General features: G+C 38.5%; 1 protein-coding gene across 2 annotated transcripts in view; it reads right to left on the reverse strand.

The window, feature by feature from the left end:
• The window catches only part of pappaa (pregnancy-associated plasma protein A, pappalysin 1a), a 129166-nt gene that overhangs the window by 25463 nt on the left and 84975 nt on the right, over positions 1 to 18728 (reverse strand). For both annotated transcript variants that reach the window (XM_085168610.1, XM_085168611.1), the window contains exons 11-14: positions 13378 to 13485; positions 12981 to 13116; positions 12450 to 12663; positions 8275 to 8449 (exon numbers count right to left, since the gene is read on the reverse strand). In XM_085168610.1, the coding sequence (XP_085024736.1) occupies positions 8275 to 8449; positions 12450 to 12663; positions 12981 to 13116; positions 13378 to 13485 (633 nt within the window). The remainder of the gene's footprint in view (positions 1 to 8274; positions 8450 to 12449; positions 12664 to 12980; positions 13117 to 13377; positions 13486 to 18728) is intronic.

Raw genomic sequence — 18728 nt, forward strand, 5'->3', positions numbered from 1 at the left:
GTGGAAGTGTGACAGCTGAGAAACACACACAGATACATGCACGCACATAAAGTCTTCTACAAATAGAAGGCAAACCCCTGTGGGTTTAGTCTACATCCATGATTCATCCTCTTTCTGAATTTATGTGTAGTCACAAAACATAAGAAAGTCATTATTATATTTAGGTAAGAGATAAACAATATGCTGGAAATAGTACAAAATCAAAGGGAGAAAAAAGTAGAAAGGTTACTTCCTCTTTACTGAGTTTGTAATTTCATAAACAAATAGGAACAAGTGGCTTTCCGTTGCTCCCTTCTGAAAATCAAGGCAGCCTCTCCAACTTTTGAAAGACTACAGAGGGCATCCTGTGTGACTGGGCCTTTACATGTTGTTGGAATGTGGTAGGAAACTAGAGAACCAAGAGGAAATCCACACATGGGGAGAACATGCAAAATCCACAAGAAACAGACTCAAACAAGAGCAAACCCAGCAGTGGCAGCATAGCTCCACTATTTCATACAGAGGCATGCTTAAATCGCCAGCAAGATAAAGCTTCCAGTATAAGGGATTATCATTATGGTAAATTACTTCTCAATTGCCAGACGTTTTGCATTTATTGTGTGTGTGTGTGTGTGTGTGTGTGTGTGTGTGTGTGTGTGTGTGTGTGTGTGTGTGTGTGTGTGTGCATGCGTGCGTGTGGACACACTCTACACATGGCTATGTGAAACCATTCAACAATATTTTCTTGTATATGCACTCCTGAGAACTGACAGGGCAATCAGAATAGTTCAAAATCCTTTCTAACTGTTTTTTTTTAACTAGAAAGGTTTCCTCGTGTTAGGTTTATTTCTCTATTACAAATAGGTCTCAATGCTCTAGTTATTTGGCTTGTAGTGTGAGGTTTTCAGAGATGAGACGAAATTTATCTGAATGGGTCAACCCTCAATTTTTTTTTATCCTCTTCCATTAAGTAGAACCATGTAATCCAACAGGAATGTTTAAATCGATAGTCGTGCCAAGAAAGCTCACAACAAAGCTGTTAGAGCTCAATCTTTTTCATAATCTTCTCTCTGTTTCCGTGTATATCCGTCTTTCATCTCGATCCCATTACATGATACTGCAGAACAGTATCGGGTTCCCTCAAAATAAATAAGCTCCTTTCATATTTGGATGTCCAACAAGGTAACATATGCATTGCATGTGAGCGCCTTCTGGAAAACAACTGGGTGAAGAGTTGAATGAGTCAGTTGAGATGTGAAGCTGTGGAGAAGCAATGTGGACCATAGAAGCAACATTGAAACATCTCTTTTAAAATATGTGAAAATCTTAAGTACACTTGCAAAATTGTGCATACGTGGGATAAGGTACGAGCTAATACGCACTTCACAAGTGTGGTCAATACTACACCCTACACATACAAATACACATAAACACACACGTTTACACGATGTGTTTGTGCTTTGGTGAGGGAGGTGATAGAGAACCCATCTATCACTAAAACAGTGTTTCAAAAATGCTGTGCAAAGATGGGGGAAATCTGACAGAGGGATGACCATCTCAGGATGACTCCATCTATCGGTGGCCAGAGAGAGTTGAGTAAAACACACATAAGGGCCCACTTAGAGTCTGGTATGAAAAGGCCACAGAGAAAGATGAAGATATTCCATAAATGTGATGTTTTTGGTCAAAGTGGTGGAAACTTCCTGTTATGGCAGGGGCACTGGTGAAAGAGTGATTGATAAAGTAGAGAGAGATTCTTGAAGGGTTTAACCCCAGGTGGATATGACATGGGGCGAAGGGGGTCCTAAACCTCCCAGCATAACAATGACCTAAAGCACAGACCTGTTGCTTCAGAACAACGAGTCAAATACTTTCCTCTTAATTCTTTTGATCTTTTATAAGTGTGAGGAGCATTTGTAAACAGATTAATAATAAAAATCTGCAAGACAGCTAGGTGTGCAAAAAGGGAAGAGCACTTTCTAAAGTGAGTATATATGTAGATTTGTGTTTGTGTGTGCTACTATGTGTGTAAATGTGTGGGAATTTTCCTTCCTTTAAAAAATTTACAGCTGCCTGTTTCTCTTCCAGTAGCGATTTTAACAACCCTTGGCTATGCTTCCTAATTCAAGCCAGACAGACCTACAGACAAATGAACCAACAGACAACTCCTTCCTCAACTTAGGGATTTGTCTTCTTATAGATGGCAAACAAGCAAATTATAGCATGGTTGAACATTAATTGGAAGATATATCTGCAATGATAAATAGTAGAATTACTAAGAATTAAGTATAATTTATGTGTCAGTCCTCGCGGAAAACCTCTTATAAAACATTTTTTTGTGAAAATCCTGTTCTAAGAATCAAAGGTTGTATTTGTGAAATATTCATACTGGAAACAAATGGTTTCCCAAATGATTCTGGATAACGGTGTGGTCACAACAGCAACGTGCTACTGAGAATGTAACTTTAGTCAGAAACCCATAGACCCCATATTTTATAAGTGCGAGGAGCATTTCAGCGTAACATGTCAACAAGCAGGGTGATTTTAATTTTACAGGCAACATTTTGATCTATATGGTTTTCCTAAGAATCTATAAAGGGATTTACATGCCCACATCCTTGTTGGGCCAATAGCAAGCACATGTTTGTTTGTTTGATGAACACAGATTTAGTTGAGGGTTAGATCTCTTGTGTGTACCACTGATCTAAGGCAGCGGTCCCCAACCACCAGGCCTTGGACCGGTACCAGTCCGTGAGTCGTTTGGTACCGAGCCGCGAGGCTCAGGTGTGAAATGTATGGTTTTCAGGGGTTTTATCGTTTTCAGCGTTATTTTGTTATCGTTTTTATCGTTTACTCGGTTGTCCTTGGTCTTTTCACGTGTGTTATGAATAAATCTTCTTTTTTTCGGTACGGGTACTAGTTTTATTTTGTTGTATTTATCCGCGACACCTTAAAGGCCGGTCCATGAAAATATTGTCGGGCATAAACCGGTCCGTGGCGCAAAAAAGGTTGGGGACCGCTGATCTAAGGGGCACACCTAGCTATTACCATTAATATTTACAAAAAGAAAAGGTTACAGGGTGACACGAGGACAGGCCCCCAGTCTGTCACAGGACTAACCAGGAGATACAGACAAGCATTTGCACCTATGAACAATTTAGGGTTACCCATTGACCTAACTCATGTATAAAAACATACATACTATGACAGGATATTAGAGAACCCAGAGAGAAGCCACAAAGAGAATATGCTGAAAGTGCCCAGCCTGGATTTGAAGCCTTCTTGCTGTGACAACAGTGCTAACCACCACACCAGCATGTTGTCCACATCAACATTGTATATGTATATGAATTTAGGATAATAGATACTTTACTTCAATGAAATTATCTTTTTTATCAGATGGTGACTTGCGATGGGGTTATTTTAATTCAGATACCTAAACGCTGTTTCATGGCAGGAAATGGTGATATCTGTAAAAGGGAATGCCTATATAAAATAGATGTGACTTCTTCAGTACCAGCACACAGTGTTCCCTAACCACTTCAAAGGAAGAGAAAGATTGGAAAAACAGACAGGAATAAAAGACACATATACAAATCAAGCAAGTGAGGGAAACAGATTTGTTCTGAAGATAGTATTATGTAAGAATTTGGTGTTCCCAGAATCTCTTTGACATCAGTGAACCAATAATGTAATCGGCTAATGAAATGAGACAAGATTATGCTTCACATTGCACTTTTCAACCTTAGTGTGGAGGTGTGCGTGTCTTTGCAAGGATTGTGCAGCTGAAAAAAAGATGAGAGCATATGAGCACTATGAATCTGGCCAGACCATTTTATTACCAGCGCTTTGACTCGAAGCACATTTCGTTTATTACATTTAAGACATGATGTGCCCAGTCTTTCTTTTGAATGTGAATAGCTTTATTTTACCAATTATATCCAGCAGTTGTACAGTTTAGGTTACAGCTGTGTTGCCGTTGGAGTCCAAGTTATACTCCTGATTGGACTGTATAACTTGCAATCAAACACCTTCATAAAGTTGCATTCCACTGTTAAAACAAATTAGAGTTATGTCAAAACTGATCATTTGCAGTAATGCTTCAAGTAAATAGTGCATTTTATTTGCTGTGAGACTATTTTGCAAGGTATTGCAAAGCTGCAATAGATTTTGAAATGGATCGAGAAAGTAGTAAAGACGCTTGTGTTCAATAAGGACAATCTCTATTCACTTATCTGCCTATATTCCTGGGTATTCGGCCCATTAGACTATTCTTTACATCACTTCTGATTTCTCACAAACTGGTTTCTGTCATCAATTGGGCTCTGGCCCAACTATTTCCCTGCCTATCTTCTGTAAGCCAATCAGCCTCTATTCCATGTACTTTAAATCTCGGCCAACTCTCATTCCGCCTTTCTTGCCTGACTCAAATTTATGCAACCAGCTTGATAATCTCCAACTCATTCAGACCAGTTAAAGATCCATGTCCAATTCTCCACCTGCTTCATCTATGATTTCAAAGAAAAAGTTATCCAAAGTACGCCATGTGGAGAAAAAAATGAATTCATGGTTCCTGAATCAGCAAAACAACCCCAGTCTAGTTACATACGTCAGATGTAAATGGACCGGAAAAAAGTTCAATTGTTGTCTCGTCAGTCCAAAGAATATTTTCACAAAAATCTTGGGGATCATCAAGATGTTTTTTGGCAAATGTGAGAAGAGCCTTGGTGTTCTTTTTGGTCTTCAGAGGTTTTGTCCTTGGAACTCTAACATATATGCCATTTTTGACCCATCATCGATGCACTCTTGGAGTAAGTTTGGGACTGCTCTTGTGCAGAGTCACCACTGTTTCAAGTTTTCTCCATTTGTAAATAATGGCTCTCAACATGGCCTCTGAAATGACTTCTTTAGATTGTGCCATGATGTGTTATTCACAGTTAATTCATGATTTGACAATAGGAAAAATTACTTTTTCACTCAGGGCCAGGTAGGTTTGAATTTTCCCTCAACAAAATAAATCATAATTTAAAAACAGCATTTTGTAAGTACTCAGGTTGTCTTACTCTAATATTAAATTTTATTTGATGATCTAAAACATTCATATGTGATAAATATGTAAATTAATAAGAAATCAGGAAGGGGGCAAATACTTTTTGAGAGTATTTTACATGTCTCCTGGAATTAAAGCTTTCCGGTTCCAGTTCCATCCAGAACATTTGGAAGTGCTGGGTGGTATAAAATCTTTGTGAAATACCCAGAGCTCAAAAACTCTAGATGTTTAAACAGGACTGTCTGCAGCCAGAACTTGTGACTTCTATGCTCATGGAAAGTTTTGATAACTTTTATCGAATCTTTAGTGTTACCACATCAGCGGTAGTGTCCTCAGGGCTGACAACAATCAAAATGAAAATACTAATAAAACAAGAATGTTTATTTTGAGAACTCATGAACTGTATCACCTCTATCTTCATGTTATTGGAATTTAAAAAAACAAAACATATCTGAGACTGAATGATACCAAAGGCTAATTCAAGTAGAATCTTTCTTCAAAGAAAAGTAGAAAAAGGGATATGTCTCTCTTTCATATTCATGTTTTCATATTCAAGTATTTATAGTAAATTTTGCATCTGTTCATGAATGTCTGTTTTCCATCTCACAAATTCACATATTCTCCTTTCTTGACTACATTCCCATCCGACTTGTAGTGACTGATAATCCAGGAGGGAAAAAATTAATTCAAATTCTCTGTGGAGTCCCACAAAGATCAGACCTTGGCCTACTACTTTTAAACGATCCAAAATACTTTCTATTATGGACAATTTATCCATCCACATCTGGGTCAGAGTCACAGGGCTAAGCAAATATGCTCAGACACCCCCCACTTCAATCACCTCAACCAGGCTTTACTCTGAGCCCCTCCCTCTTCACCCTATGGCCAAGACTAAGCCCAGACACCAAACACAGAAAACTAATTTCCATCCCTTGTATCCTGGATCTTATTCTTTGAGTTACTGTCCCTAGCTTGTGGACAACGGTGAGGGTTAGAATATAGATTTACCAGCTTCACAGCTTCAAGCTCAGCTCTTATCATCCCAACAAATGCCACATCAATCCGTATGTTAATCTCACACTCCATTGTCCCCTTCCCCTAGGGGTTGCAACTCCTCCCCCAACCCAGAGTGGGTACCCTTTCCCCGCTGTGAACCATGGCCTAAGATTTGAAAGTGCTAATTCTTATCCCTGCCGATTAACACTTGACTGAAAACCAACACAGCATGTGTTAGAGGTCACCACTCAAAGGAACTAGAAGGACCATATCAGTAAAAAAGCAGTCAGCTGGTCCTGAGGCTACCAAACTAGAAACCATCTGCCACAATTTTGCTTTTACGTTATACCACTATAAAATGTGCTCAAATATTATTTTTCAAAAAGCTGATTCACTTTACTTCACTAGAGAAAAGGTCAGAGAAAAAGAAAGAAGAAAAAATGTAAAATATATACATGTTTATATTACAATCATTAAGTTAGATTACACAGTGTAGATTTCAGAAAATCTACATAATTCTATTTAAGTTAATTAGGGTAAACTTCCACATCCTCATTTCACATCTACAAAACTGAGCACATGCCTTTCATCTGGCTGAATGGATACAAAAGTTATTCATAAATAACAAGTCCTTGTAATATCTTTGAACTGTCAATCATCATTTGTGGCAAACACTCAAAGTACTACACAAGAAAATATTTGGCATAAAACTCTTCCTACTTCCTCTTCTGTCCTTTCTGCTTCCATAACAGCCTACTTACTGCATACTTTTTTGCCTCTCCTTTTCTTAAAAGCATAAATTATCACTAAACGAACTGCCATTGGTGAATAGACACATTGTGGATTGTCAATCAAAATATAATGCAATTATAAATCTGCAAAGAAAAATCAACTCCAAGGTTTTGTACATAAAATGTGTATGTCAGTAGCTTTGAATGGATTTTTTTTACATACACACACATTGTTTCTATGCATACATGAGTAAATTACTTTGTGGTACTAGAACCAGTCCAGTTAGGACAACTTGCACACAACATATGGAACAACCAACAGAAGAAGTATCTTTAGCAATATTAAAGTCAGAGTCCAGACCACGCATCAGAAAAGCAATTATGTGTAACCCTTCTTATACCCTTAATCTGCTCTTGCTTCTCTCTCCTTCTTGTCTTAATTCATGTTCCACATACAGCTCCCAAACATACCATACAGTACAGGCGAGCACTGTTTCTTTTTCTCCAGGCTACAATACACGTGTGCCATCTCTCTAAGAGAGATTGTTTTGCAGACAGCTTTACAAAGCCATAGAGAAGGATAAAGCATTTATATGGCCTTTATTGCATCTTGGTCAAAATCCAAAAGGTTTACAATGTGGTGTAAACTACCCAGATCATTTGTTTATGTGTGGTGTGCAAGCATCTGTGTGTGTATACTGTATCTCCCCACATCTCCATGCAAAGAGATTTCCTTGTACTTGACTGTTTGTTTGTTGGTATCTGCATGGAAGCATTTAATATGTGCTGCTTTGTGACAGTGGCAGCAAATCTCTGCCCTTTAACGGAGACTTCAATGTGTGCAGAATGAGCAGGAATGGAGCTAGGGAAAGAGAGGGAGGGAGGGAGCGAGCGAGAGAGAGCGAGCAGACACTATGCTATGATGTCATCATCCCAGTGGACCAGAAATACAAAGTGACTGTTTGAGGTGATGGTGCAGCATGCTCAGCAAGAGACTAAACACTTTTATGTCTGTGCTTGTTTAATGCATGTGCGTGTGGCGCGCCCATGTGTCTGTGTGTGCGTGTGGATGTGTCTTTGTATGTCTATGTGTAGTAAACTAGAAAAAGGAGAAGACTGGGGCTCCACTTTTCAGTGCAGCACTCATCTACCTGGAAGATTATGATGTCATTGTCCCTGGAGGGTTACTGTGCCAAGCATGTTTTTTTGTTTTTTGTTTGTTTTTTTGCAGGTGACAAAGTAAATCCATAAACAGAGAAGAGAACAGAAAGAACGTTTGTTTGCACTTTTGTCTTATTGACATTTGTGTATTTGAGTTTGCATGAAAGCTTGTTTGAATATGCATAGACGGCTTCATGTGTGCATGCATTTTCCAGTAACTACACAAAAGCTCTGACATTTTTGCACTTGAATGCTTGCGTTGTATGTTTATGTGTTCTTGTTTCTCTGTGTGAAATGAGCTATGTAGCTGCCTATACGTAGTTAAACATGTGTGCAGCAGTGTGTTTGTATGCTCACCTGACTCTTGATGATGTCATCGTCCTGGTGGACTTGCAGGACATATCCAGAGTTGCAGGAGATGGTGCAGCGGTCTCCATTGTAGAAGTGGTGGCCAGGGCTACTGCACTTTAGCTCTGCATTGCGGATCAGGGGTTCCTGGCAGTCAATGGCCTCACACGAATAATGTACACAACTACGAGGCATTGTGTGTGGGGGCAGGGGTGGGAGGGTGTTAAAGAAGAAGAACAGACAACAGAGATGACAAAGCTAAAAAAAAATAAATAAATAAAACAAATTTGAAAATACCACTAATACACATTTTTTTGTGAATATAATAGCACTGCAAACTCAGAAACGTGGAAGCAGTGCTCCAAAAGAGACAAATTATACATCGAATTCGCCACATCATCCATCAATGACCGCTTAACATACCAAATCAATAAACTACACGGAGAAAAGGCTGCCATATTCTGCAATGCACATGAAAGCGGAGTGTGAATATTAGGGAGTTAAGAACAACGGGATAGATGCTGTGCAAGCTACAATGGTGCAGTTTGACCACAGCTCTGTTAGGATCCTGATGGAGAAGGCGTTTAACACTCTTGGAATGCTTGGGTGCCCAAGGCACCTTTTTACAACAGTCTGCATTCTGTAGTATAGGGTTCCCCTATGAAGTGAAGAAAGAAAAGGAGAAGAGAGAAAGAAGGAAAAGTATTTCACTCTCCTTCTCTGTCATTGTGTATGTGTGCGTGTGTGTGTGTCTGTGAGGGGGTGGGGGACCGAAGAGAGAGAGAAAGTATGTAAGAAAATACAGATCTGGAGAAACATTGTTAAACTCAGTCCTGCAACAATGGAATTTGTATCTTTCTTTTTTCTGTCTTATTTTAACTGCTTTCATTCCACATATTTCTTGCACTGCATGCCTTCTTTCTCAAGATTGTTAATAATCTAAGCCTTCTGTTTACATTTACTGTTCCATATGCCCTTTATTTTTTCCCTTATTTTGCTCCCAGTATGTTAACTCATGTTGACAAAAAGCTACATTGAGCAGGTGAAGAATAATTATGAAGCACAAGAGCAGCGGTCCCTTACGTCTACTCATTGAGGACAAACCTGGGAGACCAGGGAGGCTGCTTCATGGACTCTTTGGCTTTGAACAAAATCTCTTTGTGGTTTTTTGCTAGTCACTCTGGAATTTATGACATAAATTACAATTAACTACCTGGAAAACTAGCCTCCTTCCCTGCAAATGAGAATACATTATACACCACAGGGGAATAGTTTATATGACAGAAAGGAGAATTCAAGAGAAATGAGGGAACTATACAAAAACATTTGTGAATATTGCTTTTTTTTTTCTGTTTTGTTTTTTGTTGTTTGGGGGGACAAATAAGTCCAAGAGTTCTCACTCTGGTGATGAGTGTAAAAGTTAAGAGAAGAAATGTGTGACAACCTGAAACAAAACCAATATATACACACATATATATATTGTAGTAAATGTAGTAGAGATAAATGTAGAAAATGTAGTAGAGAGACAAGCATATGTATATACATATATACATATATGTGTGTGTGTGTGTGTGTGTGTGTGTGTGTGTGTGTGTGTGTGTGTGTGTGTGTGTGTGTGTGTGTGTGTGTGTGTGTGTGTGTGTGTGTGTGTGTGTGTGTGCATTTGCTTGCAGACAAGCTTGGGACATAAAACTGAGTCATGTTAATAGCTCCTGTAGTTAACAACTCAGGGAAAAAGGGGATGTGGTGTTTTGTGGAGGCATAAGTATTACGGGAAATATGCTGCTCAGCCCAGGAGAATGAGAGAAGGAAAGTGGGCGCAGGAGGCACAAAAAAGGGGAGAATTAAGAAGAAGAAGATGGCAGTTAGAGGGAAAGGAGGGTCATGTGCAAGTAAAGGATGAGAAGACAGAAAAGGATACCAGAAGTAGTGGAGGAGCAGAGACGTAACAAATCAGGGACAGGGAATAGGGATGTGTAGTATGTGAGAACTGAATAAAAGAAAATGTAGTAGAGAGACAAGCAGCTTTCAAAGTGGGATATAAACAGTATAATGTAGATGATGAATCGGTATTGATTAAAGAAAAACAGACTTAAGACACAAAAACAGAAAGCCTGGATTCTTCATGTCTATACGGCACTGAGCTGCACTATATTATCATATTCAGCTTGTAGCATGTTCAGAGCTTCTGAAGATAAGTGGGTATTGTCTCTTTGGCTTGCCATCATATAAGCAGCGTTTTCACGAGCTTCTGGAAATTAGATCAGGTTGAGAGAATATGAAAGAAAGAAAAGTCGGCAAAAAGTCTTGGAGAAAGCAACTATGCCTCTGTGTGCGGCAACAAACAATTTCCTGGCTGATGCAGCAGTTTTAATCTATTTAGGTGCACTTGGATGTCTAACTGGCACACAACAAAAGCCACAAACAGCTCTATCTCTCCACACAGAACTTCAGACCATCCATTCTTTGGGTATTGTGGTGCGTATTAGTGCATTTCTTGTTGAAAGGTTTGTGGAATCATCGTCCCTGTGAACTGTTGCGTGCGTGACGGTGGTGTGGAAATTGATCAATTCTGACTGTGTGTGTGGTCTTCTTTAGGTATGTTTGTGAGTGGGTACTTGGAGGTAGTGCAGGCTCAAAATTGTTATTTTATAGCCAAATAGGTAATAACTGTTTTGGTGTTTCAGCCAGCAGCTGTTGAAAATGATGTAAGCATCTTTATAGGCTTTTATTAAAGTTATTATTATTATGAAGCTTTCTTTTCAGCTGTTATGAATCTTTATGCATCTCATGGTATAATTTCCAATTTAGAAATGGTGCTCTGTACTTGGCGTCCAATTTGATGCCTGATTGATGGCCAGTTTAAAGTTAGAGTTGAAGAAACCGCAGCTCGCAGCCTCAGTGCCCTATTGAACAATGCAAGAAATTTACAGATGAAAAAACATTTTTGGATTTTGTAAAAAAAAATAAAAAAAATAGCTAGAACGTAACACAACAGCAAATTGAACTGTAACGAAAGGTTAGCGTTGAACGCTGGCTGGCAGCTGGTTATAAATTTATAAGTTAAGAGGTCCAATGAAGTGCCAAGGATATTACACTTGTGAACTCTCATTAACTTGCATAGTTAATGCATTTCAGATTCAAATGTTCACATACAGGTTTTAGTTCACTTTGTCTTTTATACAGCATGTGCTGAATATATATGTAAACATCTCTATACAAAATATATGAAGAGAAGAAAATACTTTGGAGTCTGGAAGGCTTGTTTGATGCAGTGCTGAGTAAAGGATCAAGATTTTTTTTTTTTTTATTAATTTAAGTAGTTGTTCTCCAGGATTTCTGGGGGTCCTTTCAAAGTTTTTCTCTGGACATTGGCTGCCTTTTTCACTCATTTATGACAACAGATGATGAGTGAGTGGCTACAGCTATCTGTAAAGCATGGTGGAGGCTCAGTCATGGTTTGTGGCTGTATTTCAGCCAGTGGGGTTGTGTATTTTGTAAAAATTTATAGAATTACAAATACATAAAGCATGGTCAGAGTTTGATTCTCCATGCAGTACCATTTGCAATACCACCTTAAACACAAAATCTTCACTTTTAACCATGACAATGATCTCAAACACACTCCCAATCCAGTAAAAGCATACCTGGATAGAAACACACAAAGTGGAGCACTATCAGTCATGGATCGGCCTCCCCAGAGCCCAGATATTAACATTATCGATTGATACAGTGCAGGATCTTCCTGAACACAACAAAAGGCAGCCAACATCCAAAGTAGAGCTTTCAATGTCCTTCAAAAAGCCTGGAGAACTCTTCCTGAAGAATGTTTAAAGAAATTCCAAGAGAGCTTGCCTAAGGAATTCAGGCTGTTTGGGGGCAATAACAGTTTGTCTGTATGCATAAATATGTGACTTGACAGCAAATACATATCATAACAAGCTCTGTGACTCAGAAACAAGACTTATTCTTTTGTTTAATAAATTAAAAACTAGTATAAATGCATCCGCATTCCTCCAAAACACATACAAACACTTGACTATAGTGTAAATTATACATGCATGCATGTGTGCGTGTGACATAACATGTTCATGATGTGATTTTGCATGCTTCCGACTGACATCTGTGTTAAATATGTTAGCATCTTTTACAGCGCTGTTACGTTTGTATTTTTTTAGCCTCACCTCTGTCCTGTGGGGTTGTAGATCTCATTGCTTTGACAGCCACTTATTGTGATGGGGTCAAAAGACTGGAAGGAACGCAGGGCTACGCCGGAGATGGCCACGAGGTGAGAGGAAAACATCACCAGGATAGCCTTGGTGTGGTAAAATGCCACTGACAGGTCATGACTCACTGGGATGACCAAAGGGTTTGTGCGACAGCTTAGACGCCACTCACCTGTGGAGAGGATATTGGGGCCGAGAGCAGAAGACAAAACATTGTGCATTGACGTCGAGATAGGGAAGGTAGGGGACAGAAGCAGATGTTAACCAACCTCAAAGATCAAAAAGAAGAGGAGGCCTACAAAGCAGCTGGTGATGAAAAGCTGATACCGTGTTCTAACTGAGACATAGCCAATCAAGTTAAAAAACAAAGGGATGAAAGCAACACATGCTTAAGGGAGCGGTGTTCTATATGACGTATGCTTTCATCATTTCGCTTAGACTGATACAGAGGTAAGTAGTAGTTTGAAAACACATTAAGATAATTCTCACCTAGGCTATGGATCCCCTCCTTGGTGTCCACCAGTTGAACAGTAATATTACATTGTGTCTGATCAATGAAGCCAGTCCCATCAGCAGCCAAGTGTATAATTACTGCTGCTGCCACCATGGGATGAGAAAAGTGGGCCTGAATAAAGGGAAAAGGGAAACGCACAAAGTTAAGTAAAATTTGTCACATGTTTGTGTTTGTGTGTACAACTAGATTTATCCTAATTTGTTTAGTATCTAATACACAGATACTTTCCCAATCCAGGCGTCTAATGCTGATTACTCTCTAAAGCTTTGTCAGTATCAGTACAGCAGTTTGACATTATTACAAAGAACACTCAACCCAAAAGCACAATTTTCAGGTGTCATCTGAACTATATTTCATGGATATTGGTGTTACCTTGAGCCAGTATGTATAATATCCCCAGGCTGAATCAACCACTCGACAGGGGAACCATGCGTACTGCGACACTCCATCAGATAGATCAAACACCTTGGATTGACATGTCTGGAGAAATACAAGTGACAAAGAAAGGAGAATGAACAATTTTGTACAAATCCTTTTGTTAAAATGTTCTTCTTTTTTTTAAACAAATGAGACCAAATTTCTCACAGAAGAAAAACTGTCAATTAAGTTTTTAAAAAGCACACACATATAAGGAGCTGGTCTCCAACCACTTGCAGTCAGTTGCCATGTTTAAAGAAACTTTGGTGTCTCAATATGGCAATGAAAGTCTGCTATCAGTTTGCAGTTGAAAGACACTAAAAAAGCTTGCTTTTATTTAGGAATATAATCAGAATACAACCATCTGGCAACCAGTTAAGTCCAGTTCCCAAGGAGTCAGGCTGTTTGCAGTGTGTTGGCAATCTGTCTGCATTTATAAATGAGAAGGTACTTATTTACAAACCTGTCTGAGACAGACTGCTGTCACTTTGAGTTTGACTGTGATTGTTTAGAGGCAGGTTGCCTCCCACCAGGCGACCTGTGCAATCACGTTCCAATGTGATCTCCCAGAGGTTAAAGCTGTTTCATTGTCAACCTCTGGGAAATCATTTTGTCGCTGAATGTGAAAAAAGTTCAGTATAATCACAGCTGTTGATTTTTCCTGCTCGCAAGAAGGTAGCTGTTGTATTCTTACTCTACTGTGACTAAGCCATAAGTGGAGGGTTTGGCATCTTTTCTCTGCTTTCTGGAGAAAATGTGATTCTGTTGGCTTCATTGAGTAATGACCTTCAGCTTGCAAAGGGGCAGAATGTAGTCAAGTGTAGAGCAGTTAAGAGCAAAAATAGCATTTCCAAAGGTGACGCCATCTACCTCAGACGGAAAAGTGTGGAGTATCTATTCCAAATTTGGAATTTGTTGGTGCCCCAAGTGGAGAAGTATCTCCAGGGCCTTATTCATGAGTATTTACAGATGACTGTACATATCCACTGTTCTCCTTCTCACCTCACCTACATGTTAGTGACAAAAATTCTGATTGATTATTCCATTAGACCCAGTCCAGTTAGGTCTTTGCTGGATATTTTTCCTATTTCTTATGAACATCAGACACTGTTCAGATGCAGTAGATTGTATTTACTAGGCCTGTTACCACATTTTTCCTACACTTGTCCAGTTTCCTCAGATTTTGTAGGGACACACTGCACAACGTGCTGAGATTAGTTTTCATTTGATAGGGAAGTGCTCTTGCAACAAGCTGCTAGTGGTTAAAGACACAATCTGAAAACGGATTCTTTGATAAGCTATCTGTGTAGACACAACACTGATTCATCCCTTGAGCTGGATATCTTTTTTAAATGCTTGAATCATTCACTGGTCAATGCTTGTTCAACCAACAAAGAAACATTTCCCTGAAATTGGTCAGTAGCCAATGTCTAAAGAAAAGTGAAGACTTTGAAAGACTTTCAGAAAGCCTGGAGAACTATTGCTCAAGACCACTTTAAAACAATTACAAGAAAGTCTACCTCCTAATATATTTCCTTTACATTGATGGGTGACTCAGTATTTTTCTTAGAACTGTATATAGAGTGTGCAAGCATCTAGACCAGTGTCAAACTCAAATACACAGTGGGCCAAAATTCAAAACTGGAACAAGGTCACGGGCTAACATCAATATTTACTGAAAAAAAAAATCTTCCTCCAGATTTAAGAATGAATCTCTTCTTATGGACTCAAACAAGTTTTGCTGAAAAACTGAATATGGAACAAGCAAAGCTTAATACTAAACAATATATATATTAGCTGTATAATACCAGTAGGCCAGCTCTAATAATAATTTAGTATTGGCTTCGCGGGCCAGAGTTTGACACCTATGATCTAGACCCTTACAGTGTCAATTCCTATCAGCTACTGTTATCAGGGATGATTCCTGAAAAGCTTGTTCACTGTGCTGTGACCCCTACTCTTCCACAACCGTCACTGTTTGTGTACTGTTTGGAATGACGTGCAACTGACGTGCATTGTGTGCAGCACTGTTTGTTTTTGTCAACAAACCCAGCATCCTGTTGTGACACATGCTCCATACCCCCCTACACTTTTTCTGTCTTTGATTCTTTTTATACTTGTCTCTGTTTTATGTTCTCAGCATGCCCACTCTGTCACGTCCGCTAGAAGCCCTCAGAGAGTATTTGAAATTTTATGTAGCACTTTAATTTGTGACTTGTGTTGCAGAAATTACTCACTTAAAAAATGAATTTATTTGCTTTGAAACCGTATTTTATCCTTTAAAAGTTTAGCTCTCGAATAATTTCAGATTCACTTCTCACCATTCAGTTTCAGTTCTACAATTCAGTTTCAGTTCCAAAATTCAGTTTTTGGGACTTACATCCGGTTTCGGTTCAAGAGTAATCGAGCTCAGATTAATAGAACTACGTTTTACTAGTGGACCGAAAGTGTTACTGATGGGAATCTACAGCGTCTTGAGCTGAATTAAGACTTCAGAAGTTATTTGTCATGTCAAATGACCAGCAGATAAACTCTCAGGTTGGTAATAAATGTATTACATGTATAAGAACAAGCGTCATGTTAACAAATGATAGCCGTACGGTAACTTTTATGCTTATTGTAGTTGTTAGCTAAAAACGCAAATTTAGCATAGTTTGCCCTGGATTCATCTTTGACAAACAAATATGATCGACTATTTCTAGTAGAATTCCAAAGTTGTCATCTTGTACCCTGTCAGAGCCCTGTATGCTTGTAGAAACCCCTACAGTAGGGAAACATGCAAAACAGTGTCCAAAACGTTGTATTTTAGCTTTATTTATGTCTTACACACCATCCCAACTCTTTAGCTAACTTAATAACTTTAGCTAAAGTGAATAGTTAGTCTAATTCATTAGTGCAGCATTACTGGATCACCTGGATGTAAGTCCCAAAAACTGAATTGTAGAACTGAAACTGAATGGTGAGAAGTGAATCTGAAATTATTCAAGAGCTAAACTTTTAAAGGATAAAATACGGTTTTAAAGCAAATAAATTCATTTTCAAAATATAAAATTCAATTTCAATTTAGTGATAATCATTTTCAAACCAATAAATTGAATTTCAAATTAGGCTAATTCATATTTAGTTTTTAAAGCATTTATTCAAGTTACAATTCAGATTCAATCCGAGCATTTCAAATTTAACTTATTCAAATTCAGTTTCTGATGGCACAGATTTCTGCCCATAGGACTGTACCATCTGCTGCAGTACTCGTTGCTCTTCTTGTTGCAGAACATAGTTTTTTTGGACACTGGCTATATGTTTGTGGTTGTTGTCATGTTGAAAAATAAATCTGGGACTAATCAGTTGCCTTCTTCATGGTATTATGTTATGGATAATAATAAAATGTATCTGGTTAACCAAAGTGATTTGTACAATAATGAGGCTCAGCTTAATATATACTATTTATCATGCCAGGATTGTCCAGGTACACAGAGGTAAAAGAAAAACTATAACATTCCTCGTTTCTTTTCTTTTCTTTCTTTTCTTCTTTACCTTATCTGCTTTGAAGTGCGGCTGTATACAATGACTGCAAATACATTTGATTTCTGAAAGTCAGCAAACAGATCTGAATTATGAACAGCTAGTATTGTGTGGGGTTATACATTACATGACTGCAGAATCACATATATTATATGTCATATAATATATCATATAATATTACTGTTGTGCATTTGGTAACATAATAAAAAATCTCTAACCTCTGGGAGTTCAGAAAAGTGCACTAATTTACCTCATTAGCTTTGGCAGTATCGCGAGCCATGTCTAAGTGATATGGAGAAAAATAAACAGGAGAAATGGTAAAAGACTATTGAGTGGTAGATAAACAGATAATGAGAAGAGAGGACACGTACCCAAGGGCAGTGAGTTTCACTTGCTGCCCTGAGCTAGTGAAATAAGACACCAGTAACATGAGACTTTTGCTACTGTAAGATCCTGCCACTGTGGAAAACTGTCCAGAGCAGCTATCTGTCCACATATCTGTCCCCTGGATCTGTTGACGTGACCTTTCCGATTAGAGCTGAAGTGGCAGAAATGAGAAATGCAGGTGACTAAACCTAAGATAAGTTGCCATGATGGTATGGGACTACTTGGAAGCAATCATGATGATCTTTAGGTTTTTTGAAAACAGTTACGAGAAAATTTGCTGAATGGTTTGCTGAAAGTTTGCTGAATGCAAAAAATAGGGTGTGAATTTATACCTCACATACAGCCAAACAATGGAGGGAAATAGTTGTTTGATTCACCACTGAATTTGTAAATGTGCTCACACAGGAAAACAGTTCCTAACTTTTATAGTAGTTTTATTTTTATGGAAAGAGAAAGAATAGCAACCAAATATCAAGAAAAAACAAATTACATAAAACCCCAAAAAGTTGATTCTGTTCATCTATATGTAGAGTTTTCAGTGGGAGAAACGTTTCGTCACTCCTCCAAGTCACCCCAACCTTATAAACATTACATGAAACTGGCACCACTGTGAGGTTTATATATGTCCGTTAATAACATAAAAGTTATAAACTAATTTGCATGTCATTGAGTGAAACAATTATTTGATCCCCAAGTAAAACATGACTTAGTACCAGTTGGAGATCCTGTTCCTAGCTGCTCAGCAGGTTTGTCAGTAGGGATTTTGTGTTCTTGATGACGGTGGTTCCAACTGCCTTCAGATCACTGACAAGCTGCTCCTGTGTAGTTTTGGGCTGATCCACCACCTTTTTCTTTATCATCCTCACGCCATGACACAACACCTCCAGACCAAGGGTGATTGCTGGTCATTTTGTATTTCTTCCATTTCCAAATAGCTGCACCAACAGCCATCGCCTACTAACCGAGCTTCCTGATGGTCTTCCTGACATCCTTTGGCAGATCTTTGGTCTTGTCTGTCGTCGTTGAAATTGATGCTTTGGGTGTGCTTTATATATATATATATATATATATATATATATATAAGAAGGTGAGATCAGTAGTATCTGTAATTTATTGTAACAGTGTCTGTGATTGATTGATTGATTGATCATTTGAAATCTATATGCCACATGGACACATAGTGGAAGAAAGAAATTTGGCTGGGTTGTGGAGGATCAAACACTCAATGACATGCAAATCAATTTAAAACTTTTAAGTAATGTGTTTTTTTCCTGTATATATGGTTTATATCCTGTTTCTTTCCATTAAAATATAACTACCATAAAAATATGAGAGTTTTCATTTCTTTGGAACTGAGCAAACTTACAAATTCAGCAGGGGATCAGATAATTATTTTT

The sequence above is a fragment of the Neolamprologus multifasciatus genome, chromosome 7, assembly GCF_963576455.1.
Source record: "Neolamprologus multifasciatus chromosome 7, fNeoMul1.2, whole genome shotgun sequence".
Taxonomy (NCBI): domain Eukaryota; kingdom Metazoa; phylum Chordata; class Actinopteri; order Cichliformes; family Cichlidae; genus Neolamprologus; species Neolamprologus multifasciatus.